The 18,455-nt window shown below is 43.2% G+C and overlaps 1 protein-coding gene across 2 annotated transcripts in view; it reads right to left on the reverse strand.

The window, feature by feature from the left end:
- The window catches only part of ISM1 (isthmin 1), a 40,513-nt gene that overhangs the window by 20,735 nt on the left and 1,323 nt on the right, over positions 1–18,455 (reverse strand). The window contains exon 3 of one of the 2 annotated variants that reach the window (XM_042049332.1): positions 18,199–18,445. In XM_042049332.1, coding sequence (XP_041905266.1) covers positions 18,199–18,445 — 247 coding nt within the window. Of the gene's footprint in view, positions 1–18,198; positions 18,446–18,455 lie in introns of those variants that run through there. The other variant, XM_042049331.1, reaches the window with a different exon arrangement.

Genomic DNA, 18,455 nt, shown 5'->3' on the forward strand with positions numbered 1-18,455 from the left:
AGCAACTTCCAAGCCCCAGAGCAGACAGTGAGTGGGACATGGAGCTTGACTTCAAGAGCAGGGTTGACTAATGCCTGGCAGGAATGACCCAGGTTAAAGAGTGTGTGCTCTACCTAGAGGCAGTGCTGTCTCTCAGTCCCTTTTACACTAGGAAAGCCCAAGATAGGGCTCCTTGGGCCTCTGTATCGTACTGCAACACAGGCAAATGGAAATGCTCAGCATGTGTGATCATTCCAGTTATCTGCTGATAGTACCACGAGTGAAAGGACATTTATTTCCAGTCAATAAAATGAAGAGATGTCCATTTTTTAGGAAGATACTTCTTGGTGTCATGTCTAAGCTGATCTGCAGTATTAGAAATGTGTATTTCTGGTAAAAAGATTAAAGAGGCTGCCACAAATAAAAGTGAGCTTAAACTGCGTGTGAAGAGAAGACCGTGCTCACCCTGTGCTACTGCATTAGCTCTGCAAAGGTTCTTCCAAGACCCATCTAGCAGGCAAAAGTTTGTCCTTATTGCAATGCCAGCATCCTTTCTGAAGAAAACAGGGTTTATATTTCAAAGCTAATAGATGAAATTTAATTTTTTTTTTTCAGGGGGGATATTCTTCTCTTCTTATTTTTACATTATTTCTCATGTTTATATTTCATGCTATTTATTTTTAGGTGTACACAATTTTATTCCTGATGCTTTTGGGAAAGCAGTGTTGCTTGCCTTCCTTTAAAAGCTATGTCACTTCATTCAGAACTACTGACTCAGTTTCTTTGAAGTTATGACATTTCCAATTCAGGCACACTGGTTTCTTACTCAAATGATGCATCTGCTCTAAATATTTTAAGATAAAACACTTTTTCCCCCTTCATTTAACAGGATTATTCACAATGTTTAAACTTTCCATTAAGATGATTTTGAGAGGTTACTCATCCTGGCTGTAAGCTACAGTTCTGCAAGCCCCATGGGATCAGATAATTATAGAAGAACCTAATACAAAAACAGCTTAGGATTTTTGAGTGTTCCAAGTGTGGACAGTATATAAGGGCAGGAACATATAATCCACAGTTGTGTGACAAGACAATGAAATAAACCCTTGAGAGAGAATCTGACACATTATTTGCATTACAGAGTAATGCACCTTGCAACACCCGTCTCTGAAAAAGGGAGGGCAGTAGGTCAGTATGTATGAATGTCTTTGTGTCCATCTATAAACCACAAAAGAAGTGCAATTCACAGGGATTTTGTGAGGATAATTTTACGTGTTGGTGATCCAGGTGGGACTTGCACTATGGCAGGGTTTAAGGCCCCAAGAGACAATCCTGCATGCAGGAAAAATGTTCTGCCGGATACTGCAGCTTAACTCTTCAATAATCAGACCGGTATTTTAACGCCCTCCTTGGCCTTCCCATGATGTTTCTCCCTCTGTCATGATAGACATGAGCTGCAGGGAAATGTACTGTTTCTCTTCCCCACAGAGAAGCTAAACAGAAATGGGAACTTGTCAAAATACCAAACTAGGGGAAAAAGGAATTTCTCTGCAATTTTGGCAAGCAAGAAGTTGATCTCCCTCCTCTCTTCCTTATTTTAACACCATTTCCAGTTCTGGAAAAACAACCGAGAATAAGTGAGGAATGACTGTAGCTACAGAAAATATTATGAAGCAGTTGCTCTTTCTCTGTCCTTCATATTTATTACTTTCCTTCATTCACTCCCCACTTACCAAAGTAAGGGCACATTTACAAGCACTGCTAATTATGGAGTCGAGAGGATTTTGGAAAACTGATACAACTTACATTCTAACAGCTCCCAGGCAGCAAGGGAATCTATTACTAAATTCCTGCTGCAGCTACATTGCTTTCTTATTTCTTGTATGCTCCTTTGAAATGTCTTGTAAAATGATCTTGACAAGAGGTCTTGAATTGAAAACCGAGGGTCTGTCACTGCACTTTCATGATGCACCTGTACAGCATCTTCAACCACCAGCAACAAGGAACTTTTATTTATTAGGAAACTTCACAGACGCTATAAAAGATTATATTGCTATCAGAGACAAAATGAGGCCTGGGGCCTTCACAGAAAACCATTATAGCCATTAGGACTGGTTTCATTTCTCACCTGCCCAAACAGATTGTTTTCATTTTGAAGGCTGTCGTGGGTTTTTAAACGATCACTTTAGCATTTAGCAGTCTGGGGAGGCCGAGTAACACACCAGGATACTACATGAGACTCTCACCTCCAGAGATCCAAGACGTGTAACAAACTTGGGTGATCTAATTCCTGGAGTTTATTTATTTTTTTCATCTATCATGAATGTAAGCAGCTCGGGACCTATCAGGGCGAGGTATGTGGACAGTGTTAGAGAAGCAGGCAGTGAGGTTAACAGCTGAGAAACATTATCAGAGATACACAGAGAAAGATTTCTTTTATGATTAATGCCACATACAGTCCAGGCACTCAGACAGAAAGTCAGACCAGAGGGGTGTCACAGCAACCACTCCCTTACTAAAATATTCTCATTTTTTCTTAAAATGAGCTTGCCCCACACTCACATATAGCAGTGAAGTGAAAAACCTTACTTATCTTTAGAAAACTGCACAAACTAATAGTTTCAAAAATAAGTAACGCATTTGAGATAGTCACTGCTAATAAATAATTTAAAGCAGATGACATTGGCTTGCATGTACACAATTGTTTTCACTATGCAGGTCCAAAATAGAGCATCTGCTTTAAACATTGTGCAAATAAAAGATGAATCACTGATAACAGTTGGTAGTAATAATGATAATAAAGTTCTGTTAATCATGGCCTATGTTTTAGTAGTTCTCTATTATTCTCCAACTCTCCAGCAAAATTGGTAAAACGACACTGTATGCAGTTCTAACTTGCAGTACCTCTGTCTGTGCGACTAAGTGGCCATGCAAAGACCAAATCCAGTGATCCCACAGCATACTGCTCTGAGACACATAAGCTTCAGGGGCTGTATGGCTCTTGAAGTGATTTTGTCTCTGTGGAGAACAGGAGGGAGTCACAAATACTGTTGCAAGTAAGAAGTTCAGGGTAGACATCGATCCACAGCCACTGTTAGAGCAGTGGTCTCTGTAGATGTTGGGTGCCAGCAGCAGCACAGTGAGGTGCTTGGGATGCCCCAGCACACACCCAGTCCACCACAGCTGGTTTTCTGCCTTATGCTGAAATAGCCTGTAGGAGCTGCATACAGCAGAACCAGCATCTCAAAGCATCCAGGCACATTTATCGCAGAGTCACACCTTTTGAATTTTAGGGCTTCTACAACTAAAAACTTCTTGGTGTAGCCCTCATGGCTACATAGAAAATCTTGAGAACTGAACGTGTAGCCAGGATACTGCAGAGATCCTCGGGCTGTAGGGTTGAGGGCCCCTTCACACCTAGGAAGTCCCAGAGAGCCCTTTGGAGGCACATGGCCAACACTACGTCAGGACCCTCCGTGGCGGAGGAAAAGGCTGTTGCCTTGTTGAACCTTTCGAACTGATACACCCCAAGTGCCAGAGCAGCTCTAAGACCATTCTTCCTCCACTGAGCCAGTTTATTCACTTGCAGTCATCAAGCTTTGGTCCATCCTTTGATGAGATTCTGCTTGGCAGTTTCGCTCACCAAGCTTCCTGCCTCCTCCATACCATGCTGGCAAACAGTGGGTCCACATCTGAATTGTTCTGGCAGACAATATTTTTAACTCTGAGCTTAAGGAGAAAACCAACCATATTATGCTCAGATCTGGCAACCTTTTGCTGCATGCTGTGGACACATTTCACATCACAGCTATTTTTTATGCTCTGTTGTTTGCTTGTATTTCATGTTTTCATTCAGCTGGAAAATACAAACAGTATGGTTCAGCTTGGAGGTGAAGAATTGCCAGTTTGTATAAACACTTTGATAATAGAAACTTGGTGGTGATTACAGCTCAATATCTGCTGGAAAAAAACAGAGGCCCTTTAGCAAATTTTCTAATGTAGTACAACACTGGTGCTTTGTTCTTCAGCAGATACTCAGCCATCCAGGGGACAGCCAAGCACACAGAATTAAATTGTGTAGGGCTTTGACAGACTCTCAGTGCCAAGTTTTGCTTGTAGTTAACAGATATTTTCAGTTGCCTAAGCTGCTGGTAAACATTTAGTTACTCTTCATTACTCTAAAGTTCTTTCCTGTAATCACTGCCTGGCTGGAGCTCTCCACACAGGACAAATTGATTTAGTGGCTGAACAGGCAAAGGTACAACTGAAGAGTAGCCCAAGTATTTGATTCCAACAACTTGTGGTGCCAAAATGCAAATTCTTTGAAAGTTCTAATTCTATTTAGATTTCATTAAAGACTTGCAAAAAGTCAGTAGTAAAATAAAGCTTCAAACAGAATTGCCTTTTACCCTGGCGAAATTGAATTAAACTAGTTTAATCTCACCCATCATCTGAAACCTGCATCATAATTTACACATTGGGTTCCAACAAAATGGGAAAAGCTGCCTTAAGCTGCGATCAAAACTGCAAAGGAAATCCAGAATATTAATACTTTTTGTACACAACTCTTTGGTCAGGCTTTGCAGGTCAGCACACACAACGTCAGTGTAAGTGAAGGAGAACAAACATACATCTTAAGTTATTTTCCTGGGTTTTAAACTATGTCCTTTTGCAAGTTTATTCCACTAAATCACTACGGCTGGGATTTCACTAGGTGAACCAGCTTTAATAAGTAAAGTTTTCATCTCTCCCTAGCTAAAAGAGTAACCTTACTTGAAGCCTTTTCAATTTCCAAAGTTGCCTTCAGCTGTTAGTTTCAAAGAAACAGCTATTCCCAGCCTGTGTGTCTCCCTCTCATATGCCACTGAATATCCACCCTATGCTTTCAAAAGTGTCTATGACTCTGGCTGTGCTAACTGGCAGATGTTTTTAGAGACTAGAAAGTGTTTAGTCCCTGTGGACTAAAAGTTACATGATGACTTCATCACATAAGCAAAAGCTAATAACGGGAAAGCAAGAAAGCAGACAAGTGTTATATTCCAAAAACATGATGTTTCCTGTGCTTCTGGCAAAGCTACTCCTGTGCCTGAAAAAAGGCAAATCATTTGAGTCTTGGTGCTCAAAACACACACACCATCAAATCGCTGTGAGATAATTTATGTGCCTCTCCCTTAGCTGCCTTCCCCACCAGTACTCACTTTCCTTTGGATGGAAGGGAGAGGGTGAAGGCAGAGGAAAGGCAGTGTTTGTTTACCTTCAATATCTATGCACCGACTATGTGCCTCACAACACTCGCTGGAAGGGGTTACTACACCCAGGAGTTTACAGCAAAACAGCAGTAGAAATCTGAGCAGCTGCCTCACGACCACGCACCTCAGCTCCTGCAGGGAAATACTCTTTCAAGTGCATGGCTTTACCCTCTCCATTTAGGAAAATTTGGAGACTGATACAGGAGCAACTGGAAGTAATTAGCATAAATGGCATCTGCACACAGAGGCAATACTTGCTGTGGTTTCATATCAAGCCATCAGCAGTGGACATCATGCTCTCTTGCTCCACGTCCTTGAGCTGCCCGAGTGACAGATCAAGAAACCAGAGGATGTGGATACACAGGAGAAAGGCCTCCCTCCAGTGACATGATGGGGAAGAAGAGCAAGTGAGTAGATAGGCAGCACACCATGGCAAGACACAGTGAAGACCCTTCTCTGTCTAAGAGGGGAGAAAGGATTTGCCCTGGAGCCAAGCATGGCCTTTTTGTATTATGAATTCTATGCATGTATACATAATTTTTCTTAGAACAGTAAGGGAGGGGGCTATTTCCTAGAGCTGATTAAAGAAGCATGACTCGATTTTCAATTTCAAACGACTCGGGGGGCATTCCAATCGACTGCAGACAGGAAATGAATACCATACATACACTGAACAAGGCAGATGCTTTTGAATCTGACACTTACGTGAAATGAAAATATCTTCATTTCTGTCTCCCCTCCACCCCATGATCACTAGTTAGTTCTAGCTATTTTTAGGATAAATGGTTTTATTTTTCAAACTTGCTATAACATAGCACCAGAAGCCACCCAGACGCCACTGACAATAAAGTGTATGGGAGCAGGCAAAAAGCATCGTAGGAGAGGAAAGATAAGAAGCTCAGTTTTGTGTATCCTCACCTCCTCTGCTGAGGAACAGAGATGAGACCCTGGTGGATAAACCAGATCCAGGGAGGGACAACAGCTCTATACAGAGATCCCAAAGCAGATACAGCAGAGACACTGAAGGCTATGGCTCAGAACTCACTTCCAGCTACTTAACTCTGCTAAAGAGATAAATATATATATTTTCTCCTCATACAGCTGCTACAAGCCAACTGCAATAGTTGTCATGGTAGTATTATGGGGTTTATAACCCAATATAACAATGTAATCGTGTCTCCTTTTATCAATGATAGCAGTGCGTATCAGGGAATTGGCATATGCGGCTCTTTTCCCCCACTTAGTCCATATATGTGCAAACACTTCTTGTATTTTATTGTAGGAATAGGATAAAGGAAGGAAAAAAATCAGAGAGGCGGTATTAATCTGGCCCTTCCTCTGATGTTATGCAAATAATGAGTTCATTTTATCTTGATGTTAAGACAGCCAAAGCTGTATTCCTAAGAACATGAAAAAATGATCCTCTTAGGAGACAGAAGAAGAAAGAGGGATGGGTAGGTGAGAAAGGCAGCTTTGATTTACATTATTCAAAATGCCATGAATGCCAGATCAAAGAAGAGCAGGAATCAAATTCACATCCACTGAAGGATTTCAGCAGCTTTTTCAGAGCTATTGATCTCTCAAGGGCAAACCCTTTTAAACACTAGGTGGTGCCTCTAACTAGCCAGAACTCCCACCTTACACTGGCTGAGCCTCACATAGTTTGCTTTTATCAGCTGAGGAAAGCAGAAACAGCCAAGACAGCGCTGTGTCTGGGTTCGATGGACACACAGAGCTGAGCACAGAATAGCATGTGTGCATTTTCTGCACCAGATGTTGCCTCTCCAATGGCTGCCATGGTAGATGGTTACTAAAACCCAGGTTCCCCACTGACGAGCCATGCGTTTGGTGACCATGGAGCGCTTGGTCTGAGGACAGAGTGCTGTCATGCCGGTGAGAGCTCTAGGCAGGGCTTGTTTGCTCAGTGCTGACTTACTAATAAGTATAAAGTCACCTTGTATTTTGTGTGGGATGAAGGTGGAATAAAACATCTAAGGAGCTACTGCAGCTCAGCTGGCAAGCAGTGACTTGTTCATGAGTTTGAACTCACCAGTCTAATCTGAACACCTAGAAGGCACAGGATACAACCCTAAATCAAGTGCTGAACTGTCAAATGCACCACGGATTGGCATCTTCCCCCCACCCCTTCCCTTCCTTGGGTCGGGTGTCTTTGGAGTCTGGTAGACAAGCTTCCAGGTGTTTTGCCTTGTCAGGAGACTTCAGGGTCATGTCTTAAGCAAGAGCCACTGGAATTGGGTGTAGTACAGCAATTTAATCTGATGCAGCCCCAGATGGTTTCCTAAGAGCTGCCTTTGGGCTTCTGATGTGGATCCCCTTGCAGAATGCTCATTGCTGCTGCCATCATTGCATCCCTGGGAACACTCCTTTCATGCTGCCTTCCACATTTGCTATGCATGCTACACACAAAGCTACAACAGCACATTATGGATTATTTGCCTCTTTCCAAGGTCTGCTCACATTTTGAAGCCTATCTGCTCCCACCAGCACTCAGCACATCTTGGTACCTTAAACATTTTCAGGAAATGGATGACCCATTTCCCCTGGCATATTTGGATTGAGAGCTGGTGCTGCTACCATTTCAATACATATCAAAATTTCCAGGGCTCTATCAGGCTACACAGCTCATTGGAAATCTTTGGCACTATTGTTCCAATGCGCCTGAAGACACAGGCAGTGTGGCTGCCCTGGGTCGTGTTTGAGATGTATATTCACAAATGTTAGACGTACACATATGAAGCCCCCTGTTCTTTCCCCATAAAAGCCTGGACTCTAAAGCACAAGGTGAGGAGTAGACACTCTATTGGCCAGCTGCAGTGAGCCGTTCATAAATAACACGATGATCAACTCCCATTATGGAAAATAATACTCCAGCAGCTCTGTCCTGACAAACATCTGCTTTCCTATTGTAGAAAGCAATAACAAGATAGGAAGAGTTAAATGCTGAACTAAACAAACTGAATAAAGAAGAAATGGTAGGACTAATGATGGATGAATTGTAAACCACCTGCAAATGTTAAAGTTGCCATACTCTTCTGCAGAACATTATGTCTATACTGCAAACCTCCAGTAGGCAGGGACTGTGCTCTATAAAAATCATGATGAATGCAGGCTTATTTTTATATTATGGAGGTCCTAATCCTCCTCCTCCTCTGCCTTTGCTCTATTGTTACAACATCAAAGACCAACTGCTGGCCAAGATACAGTCAATATGAAAAGGGCGACCAGCAAATTTACTGCTTGACTTCATTCCCTTTAAATGGAATAGGCACCATGGCCCTTTTTCAAAGTCCAATCGCAGACATATATCTTTTTTATTGGACATCATGTACAATAAAGTGAAGCTGTAACTTGGAAAAAAAATAGAACACCTTAAAAAAATCCCATGAGGTGAACATTCCTTTATAAAAATATCACTGTGGTTACATGTTTTGAAAAACTCTGGGTACTTCACAGGGCAAAAGGCATGGACTGGCTAGGTTATAGTTTAGCTAAGATGCATACCCATGCCTCATATTGAGTTGATTTCAAAAAAACCCCAACCAACTAATAAAAAGCAATATATTTAAGACAGAATGCCAGTGTCATTCAAATAAACTGAAATGGCAGCATTCATGTCATGAGAATTGTTAACTGCTTTGTTATAGCCTGCTCTCTGCAGCAAGCCTTTATAGACTTCTTCAGTCCAGAGAATCTTAAAATCAGGAGCACAAAATGCCAATATATAGACTGCATCTTAAACAACTCCAGTCTGATTACTGAGGTAACTTCCAGAGGCACTTTCAGAAGAGAATTGTAAGCATAGACATGAAAGACGTGACAGTTTTTTGCTATCATGTTGCTAAATAGAAGCTGAATAATTTCTGGCTATGAAATTAAGTAGTGAGTAAACAATTTACATGATGAAGGAGGTGAGTATAGAATCATGGTGTTACAGAATCTGTGCTAGACAGCTATGGTTTTCATTTTTTGTTTTTAACTCTTAATCCTTTTTGTTTCTTTGGGTAGCTTGTACAAACAGACATTACTAACTATCTGGTTACTAATGTTACATTGAGACCAACCCCATACTGATTTCGAAGTCCTGCACTGGTGCATATGGCAGGTAAAACCAAGCAAATTTATGTTTTATCTGTAGTAAACTTTGGCAGCTGCTTCCAGTAGAGTAATTATGGTTTCTTCAGGCAAAAACTGCTGCTGCTGGGTTACTTCTAAGGCAATAAAGATACCAAAGCTGTGTAACTAATTTTTGAAGCACTAGCTTAAAAAAAAAATAGTTGTCTTATCACTAGATTCTCTTCCGTCTTATTTCTGTTATGATTTCTCTGCCATCAGCCACCTCCTCTTTTCATCACAGCCTGCAACACAGCTCTTCCAACACAAAAGACCCCACCTCCTGCTCAGCATTCCTGGGCATTCCTCTACTAGAGGAAGTGTTTCAAATGAGTGCCCAACCTCAGTACCTGAGCACCCAACCCAATGGGAATGCAAAGGCAAGATGCCTGAAGGGAGCATTTGGGAAGCTAAACCTGTCCCATGGACAACATGGACTCAGTAGCTGCTCCTTAGAAGGGGAGAAATCCTCTTTTATTAGAGCAGCCCCAGTGGCAGAAACAGATGGGGCACTATTTGGTTTTTATAGACACGTACACAGAACTCTCTGGTTTTGTCATGAGAACCGATCTCCACAGCCCTGGCAAAGAGGAAATGTTAATCTTCTCAAGGAAGAATTACCGTGGAACAAACAGTCCTGGATTTTTCAGTGCAATGAAACATAACAGATGGAAATTAATTCATGCAACATGAAGAAAGCCACACACCAGGGCCCAGCTTGTCTATATGGGTGGACATGTGCTATGTGCTTATCAGTTCTGTAGAAAAACTGAGATGTGAAAGATTCATATTCAAGAGGATCTTGCCTCTGCAGCTGACACAAATCATTGACTTGTCTTGCTTTGTGGAAGTCAGTGGAGCAAGGTCAATTTAAACACACTGAGAATGCAGGTCTAGCACAGAGGCATAAAAGCCAAGGGATGTTTGAACTCATACTGCCTTTCAATGTGCACTGACTCCACCAAGAGTGTGAGAGAAAGGTTTCATCTCTGATTTTCCCCTCTCATCTTCAGGAGCACCTCCATACATTAAAGGCTTAGAGGTGAACAACTCCAGGCCTGCTTTCATCTTGTTAGACTGCTAGAAGAGAAGGATAAAAAAGATATGACCCATGGCTATGAGTTCTCCAAGCACTTGAAAAACAAGGACAAAAGGATAAAGGAACTGCTTACCAGTACCGCCCACACCAGCTCCTCTAACCAAGCATTGCAGTGCCACAGAAGTGACCACTGTGGCGAGCCATCCCTTATTACAATAATAAGTTACATTTTACTTTGTTTTCTTTCTTTTTCTGGTATTTCAAATCAAAAGTACATGGAAATACCAACACTGGAAATATTCTGCTCTTGGTGATGTACCAATGAGCTCACTACGCTGTTTCTTGGAAATGTTATTCATCTCTATGCTTTGGACTATGAATTTAGCCTGGCATTTACTGTCTTTTAAAACTTGTAAAATAGGCACAATGGCCTTAAAGAGCAACAGTAACCACTGCATCATTGAGTGCTTCCTTCTGCCTTTTACTAAAGCACTTTGTATTTTTCACTTTAAAGTTACACTTCATTATTCATTTGTGACAGTGCCTCCATTCAGACTGGAGACTCATTGCGCTGCACATCGCTCACAAGCTACACCACAATACTGGAACCTCAACATCCATAAGCTTGGGTTGAGATCTGAAAAGTAAAATAAGGAAAAACAAAGGATACCACTGAAAAATAATACTTTTAAGAAGTCTTCTTTCTGAAAACTGAACATTATTCATTCAATTCAAAGGGTTTTTATGCAGTGCAGTCTTAAAGCAGACAGCAAGGTAAGAGTCGTAACAAAAAGGCCAAATAAGCACTACCCAACACCGTGAAGAGAACAAATGAGGCACAACTGGGTACTACCACATCTGTTTGCAAGGAAGACTGGCAAAGCACACAGAAGAGCATAAAGCAACCAACTCTGACAGGTAAACCTGCAAAAGCTGCTAAATCAGGATGTAAGCACAAAGCAAAACTACATTGCTTCAATTTTTTAGGTTTATGCTTGTGTAAGGAAACATCTCAATTGTCTGTCTATATACTTGAAATATGAGTGTATTTCAAGATTTTAAAGTGATGCAGAAGAATGTAAGCATAAGAAAAGTACGGCAAAATTATTTCCTAGCACTACTTGTACTATGTGCACTTTTACATAATAAAGGAAAACAAAGGAGAAATTCTTAAGCATGAATGTTCACAAATCTGTGCATCTGAAAAAACCTAGAGATTTTCAAACTGATTTTTTCTTCCCACTGGAATACATACCGATGACTGGGTTTTCAGAAGCCATCTCTATCACATACGACTTCAGAAAGCTTTTCAAACATACATATTACATTGGAAGGCCAAGCCTGCATTGTCTGCATCATTATCAATACTACTGCCTTCTGCATTTCACTTTCTATGAAGTTTTCAGATGCTGTGACATAACACAGCCGGCGTTTCCACCTTATCGACAATTCTTCCATTGTTTGACGGTGTTTTCCACCATTTTGGAACAATTCAGCATTGATTACTGATACAGAGATGCAGTAGATATGAGTAGAGACAAAAGAACAATGCTGAATTCAAACCACAGTTCCCAATTTACATTCAACATAACCTGGATTGGTTAAACAGATGTCTGCTCAGCAAAGGAATTCTGCAGGAGAGCAAGGTGTCAAACAGCTCAGTATGCTGAACCTTTAAGTACTGGGGCTCAGCTACCTACCTGCAGGTCCTAACAGTACACACTGACCAGCACCACACAGTGATGAAATTGTTGAGGCCACCAGAAGAGCTGTGGCTCTAGGCTTCCTGTTTTTGTGGACAGCTGGCATTAGGAAAGGACAGAACAGGGAAATGTTACTGAACCTAAGGGCTGGCAACTGAAGCAGGAGAAGCGAAGGAGAGTTTTGTGCTGATCAGGTAAGAGCAAGGGGTCAGGAGCAGTGTGGTTGTGTCACTGTTGCAGCTGCCATGACCAACTGTGTTCCTCCTGTGTAGAACAAGATTCTCTATATGATCAACAAAGAGTTAAAAATAAAAGCTACTCCAGAACTAGTGCTGGCTGTCCAAGTTAGATGAAACAAAGTGGAAAGTACCAATGCAGCTCCATCCAGGATCTCTGTGTACTTACACCTGACCTCTGCTCTCACCAAGGGCAATCACTACAGCTCTAGACTTTCCCAGGAGCCAGTCTCAAACCCACCACTCCTTGCATTGCCATGAGTCATCCATCTGGCTGGAGGGCTCAAGGCCCTGGTAGCAGGTTTGCCTTTAACCCTTCCACTCTCACACACAGCCCTAGAGCACAGGTAAGGATCAACTGAGAGAAGAGAAAGGCAAAACAAGGAATGTCACTGGACCTCTCCCTGTAGTAGCCACTGCATTTTGTGTTTGGCTCCAGGACCATGGGAATGGACATGAAGACACTGTGATGGCCCAGAATGAATTTAGAACAACACACACTCTGCTTTTTTCTTACAACAAGCTCAATACTATAAAAAGCTGGAAAACAATCCTAAATCTTGCTCAAAACAGAACTAAATAACTCAAAGAGACTATTCAGCATGAAGCACTAGGAAAAAACTGCTCTGATCTATAGTTCCAGAGACAAAATAGAGAGGCACCTTGTGATTTAATGCCAGGTATTTATCAGTGATGATCCAGGATAAGCAGTGCAGTAACTGTTAGCTGTTGAGCTGAAGAGATGTTTAGCAAAGTATGCCTCATCCAAACATCTTGGTAAAATTTAATTCAGGAAGTTACATTCATACCTGCCTAACATTGCTCCTTGCAGCCACAACTAAATAAAATATTCTTCAATACCGGTTCTGAATTATTGCAGTAGTCTAAGATACCAAAAATCTTGCCACATCCTACCCTGAAGGTATAGTAGCTCTTTTCCACCAAGGACCTGAGTTTGCTAGGAAATTAATCAAAGTGATAGGTATGAAGAGAAATGTAATTAACACTTTCTGGAGATTTCTGGGAGCTGGGTTTGAAATGTGAAAGAATCTCTCCTGGGAGCAATGGATGCCAGAAAATGGTCCTCTGCTCAGTGCAGCAGTCTGAGTCCTTCACCCTTGTTTCCCATTTTATCCTTTGCTTCCATGCATGCAGCAGCAGTACACGTAAAGCTAATCACCCTTCCTTCCCCCTGGATCCTGGAACAAGCCACAGCCCACTAGCAAAACCACTAAAGAGCACACATAATTCCCTCCCTTGGGAGATGAGAGAATGAACTGCACGTGGACTAAGCCACTGCTAAATCTTCGTGCATAACTGGAGGAACATATGCCAAAGGGTGAACTTCAGTTAAGAACCTACACAGAAAAGCCTGCTGAGAACAGGCAGGTTTCACTGTCACTGCCAAAAAGCATGAAACAGTGTCCTCTGCGATGAGGAACCACCTCCCCAAGAGAGACTTTGGGCTGCAGAGAATCAGCCTGCCCAACTCACAAGCCACCTGCTCTGAAAACTATTCACGTAATGTATAAACTTCTCTTGAGGCAGAGAAGGATTTAGTGTTCATAGTAAATACACGACGTACATCCACTTACTGGCACCTTATCCAGGCTACGGGCAGTCAGGAAAACAAGAAGGCAGAACGTGGAATCGACAGGTTTTCAAAGATGACTTAGACAATCGGTTCCTATTAGAGCAAACCAAACTTAAAGCTCCAGAGCTCAAATAAGCTTTAAAAAAGGCCAGTCTAAAACACTCCCAAAGTAAACAGCTTGAGTCCTACTTAACTGAGGAAGCCAGAAAGCTGAAATATGCCACCATATGTGACTGGAGATAATTTTGCAAATTGCCTGAATGCTGTACAAGGGTCAGCAAGAGCGCACAAGCCCTGAAAAGCTGAAATGCACGCCAGCAAAGGTAGCAGACAGCGCACCATTGCTAAACTTCTCATGCCATTGAGCTGGGGATCTTGGGAGCAAATCACGAGCTCAGCCCTGTAAAGGGCTCCTCACACAGCTTGGAGAGTGACTCTTGTGCAACCACTTATAAGCAGCAGAATGTGTTTCTTCTGGTAGGGCTCAGAGAGCGTTTCCGACACGCTGTAATTGCTTGCACGCTTATTGAAGAGGGGGGCAAGGGCAGGAGCAGGGTGATTAGAAGGAAAAAAATCTGTTTACAGCATTGTTCTGCTTTTCAAATTATGTTTTCTTATGCAGCTCCAGTTTTAAGCACAACTACCGAGTTTCAGGCTAATGTAATACTGCTGCAAGTACCGCAGTGGAGAATCTGAGTTCATGTGCTATGGCATATATTGTTGGTGGCTCCGTTACTGCATTTTACAAGGTCATTTTTCTTGGTGTGGGAACACTGTTTTTCTTGGTGTGCAAGGCCTGCTATGGAAAAATTAGAAGTGACGGGGATAAACTTTGTGATGAAATATTTTCTCTCAGAATGAAAGCACAGATTTTAGAGCATCGTAAAGTATTAAAAATGTCTTCCAAAATTTATGTTCAAGGCTTCCCTTCCTTTTAGAACCATGTAAAAAGATAAAAACATACCCAAGATGCTTTTTTCCATCTCTTAATATGGCTTCATTTGCCCTTCTTCAGAAAAGAAAGTTTGTACTTGTTTATTTCATAAAGATGCTGCACAACAGCTTCTGGATGCTAATTAAATTAGACCTAGTAGAATTCTCACCAGACAAAATCTCCCCCCTCCCCAATTTTCCTTTTTCTTTTTCCCCATTGGAAGAGATGGAAGGAGGGGAATGAAATCTGATTGAGAAACACAAGGTTGAGTCCCTCTCATAACTCAAGACTCTGAGCTATTTTACAACTCCAGTGTGGATTTCCCATTTTGTGTTAGTTTGCCCTGCCACGACCCAGTTCTAACAGCAGCATGAAGCCGCAGCCACGCGGAGGTCCAGCAACCATTGCTGCAGCAGTGAACCAAGGGAGCCTGGGCTTGTGTCTCACCCATCCCAAAGAGCACCACAGGCATACAACAGGATTTTCTTCTCACTGCTGCTCCCTTACAGCCAGTCACAGCGGCACAAGACAATCGCAGACATCTGGAATCTCTGGAGGCACACACAGCTTGGGGAAGGGCACCAAAGGGGAAAAACAAAAGGGAGGAAAAAATAACTTGTTTAATTTTAGGATGGAAGGGTTTTTTTTCTATATTTCTTTCATCTCTCAGTCTAATAAATTGCAGGGGTTAACCCAACTGAAATACCAAAAGAAATCAAAACCTGTCTTACAAAATCCTTCCTTCATTTGATGGACCAAGGGATGGGAGAAAGAGAAGCTCTTCCTCCCTTAATGAATCAGACTTCAAATGCTTACAAATGTTTTAGACTATTTTAATCTCCAACAATATTTTAAGATTACTAAGGATTCTTCCTGAATCCGTTTTATGTAAAAAGGACCCAATTCTGACCACCTCACTTGTGCAGAGTGCGTAAGTCCTAACAGATCATATCCCCCACGTTTGATAATCAAAAGCCCCTGGCTTTTGATACAAATTTGCCATGTCGAAAGACATCTATAAAGAGTTGCTGCAAAGATTACTCTTTCCTGGATTTGCCACATTTCTTCAAACGAAATTTCATCAAATGCAACACTGACATACTCACTTCTCACAATCGTTCCTCTCCACAGACCTACCAAGACAGAAAAACCCTGAGAGATAGTTCTAAGTCTGAATTTGTGCAGTTTTGTTTCCCACTCCGATTCTCTCCCTGGGAGTGCAGTGCACCAGGATTTTGCATTTCACTTCAGCACATGCCACGATACAGCCTAAAACCTGTCAAAATCAGAAGATCCCAGTGCAGACTTCCCATTGAGATCTTACGTTGTGATGCTCTGAATGGAAGTATCCGCCTGCTTAAGTGCAACTTTCTAAAGCAACAGAATCCAGCTAGCAATAGAATCCCTGGAAGTTATAAAAACAAAAAAAATTGATAGACTTCCATCTGTTTAACCAATTGCTCTAATCAATATCCTTTCCCCCCATAATGTTTTGTACAGACACAGTCTCTCAAATACATAACTGCAGAATCAATTCAGTTGGGAAGTATATAAAAATTTCAATTCTACAAATGGCAAAACATGAAAATATGAACTGCTAAAGCTATCACAGTGCTTAAAGGCACAGAGTTTATTAAGGTAATCTGTAAAAAATCACTGGACAGAAAAAAGTTCTTGAAGTCAACAAGCTACAAATTTTCATGAGACAGCCAACTACAATGATAATAATCCAGGATAATTATCTGAAGATGATTTTCCTCTTGTTTCACCCTAACCTTACAATAGTGCTCTAAAAGGAGCTCCTCAGGGAAATGGCATCACCCAGAGTTCCCACTTGCCCAGATGTTTCTCTCATTATGTTACAAGCCTGTCAAGAAAAGCCAAATTCAGGTTTATTCTAATGATAGCAAACACCTCATAAAAAAGCTCTCCAAATTTACTTTTCCAAGGAACATCATTTTAAAAGGCATTTCCAGTGCCCATGAGGAAAGAAAGCATAATTTATAAAACATTATTACCAGAAATCTTGCAGATACTAAAAAAAAAACCATCCTGGAATGTCAAGCCGGTGATAAAACTGCAGCTCAGAACAGAGACAGCACAGTGGGGCCTTACCAAAGTGCACGGCTCAGCACTCCCAAGCAGGACTCCCACCAAGTTCAGCAGGAGGTTTTCTGAGTTAGGGGGACCTGACTGCAGGCTGTGACTGGGATGTTGAGCCTGCAGCTCTGGGTTCCCTCCTGTAGCTAGCGGGTTCATTTGGTGGACCACCAGCTGGGGATCCCACGCATACAGTGATCAGTACAGCCTGCACTCTCCTTAGTTCTCCTTGTGCTTTTATACTCTGCTGGTGCTATGAGTCTTATCCAGACGAGGGAGGGTTTACATAAATTTATGGTGACAATAATTAGATATTTTTCTGTCAGTTCATCGTGGGACTTGGCAGATGATTTTTCTTTTACCGCTTGGATACAGGAGAAAAGAGTTGGTCAGGGCACATGCAACTGACCAGAGATTTACAAGCTTTGTCTGGGGATGTTGGTGATTCTGCAGCTTTGATCGCTGTCTCCAACCATTATAAATGAACGGCAACATGTGATACTGAATAAAAAGAATCACCTGCAAAAACACTGAAACAGAACAAAAAAAGTCTTTTACCTCTGTAGGACATAAAACACCGTTTGGTTTCATGGGAGAAGTCTTTCAAAAGACTGGAAAAGGCTGGCTGGGCCACAAGCGCTGTCCTTCACATCACAAGCACTTATCACCCTAAGTTTCTTGCCTATTTCAGGGCTGTCAGCCTGTCTCTTGACGCTTTCCAAGGAAAGCCATACATTTTGTTCCAGTATTTCCCGAGACCATACACCTATCTGTTCCCCTCTAACTGTGGGGATTGCTGTGCCCTCACGAAGGGGTGCCCTGGGTGGGACATGCTGTGCCTGACACCGCTGCTTCCATCCCTCGCCTGCCCCACAGACTTCTCAGGTGCGCCGGCCGTCGTCCGCTGCGGGAACACGCGTGGGAGCCGCCCCGACGCCTCCCGCACCGCATCGAACCGCGGCGCCGGAGCAGCTCTGCCTTTGCCACCGCTGCCCCCGACAGCGTAAAGCCAAGGGGAGCAGGGGACACCCCGTGCGCGCCCGGGGAGAGCCCTCGGGCGGGGGAACCCTCGGGGTCGGGACAGGCGCGGGAGGCGTGAGAAGGAGGAGGAGGCGGTCGGGGCAGGTGCACGGCGCCGGCTCCCGACAGCCCGGCCAGCCCCGCGCTGCCCGGCCGCCCCCGACGGCCCCGGGGGACGCGGGAGGGTGGTGGGGGAGGCGGGGCGGCACTCACCTGCCGCTGGCTGTGGTTGCCGGCGCCCGTGGGGGCGTGGGGCTCCCCGCCGCCGCCGCGCAGCACGGTGATGTGCAGGGTGAGCAGGAGCAGCCCCAGCAGCAGCAGCAGCTCGGCCGCCAGCCGCACCATCCTCTTGAGCCGAGCGGCTTTAGGGCCCCGCGGCGGCGGCCGCGGAGGAGGCGGAGGAGGAGGAGGAGCCGCGGCGGCCGCCGCCGCCGCAGCCGGGGCGCTGCTCCTGCTCACCCTGCACATCA

This window comes from Corvus kubaryi, unplaced genomic scaffold (genome assembly GCF_017639235.1).
Source record: "Corvus kubaryi isolate FWS band 111438036 unplaced genomic scaffold, C.kubaryi_AGA036_p1.0 70, whole genome shotgun sequence".
Classification (NCBI taxonomy): Eukaryota; Metazoa; Chordata; class Aves; order Passeriformes; family Corvidae; genus Corvus; species Corvus kubaryi.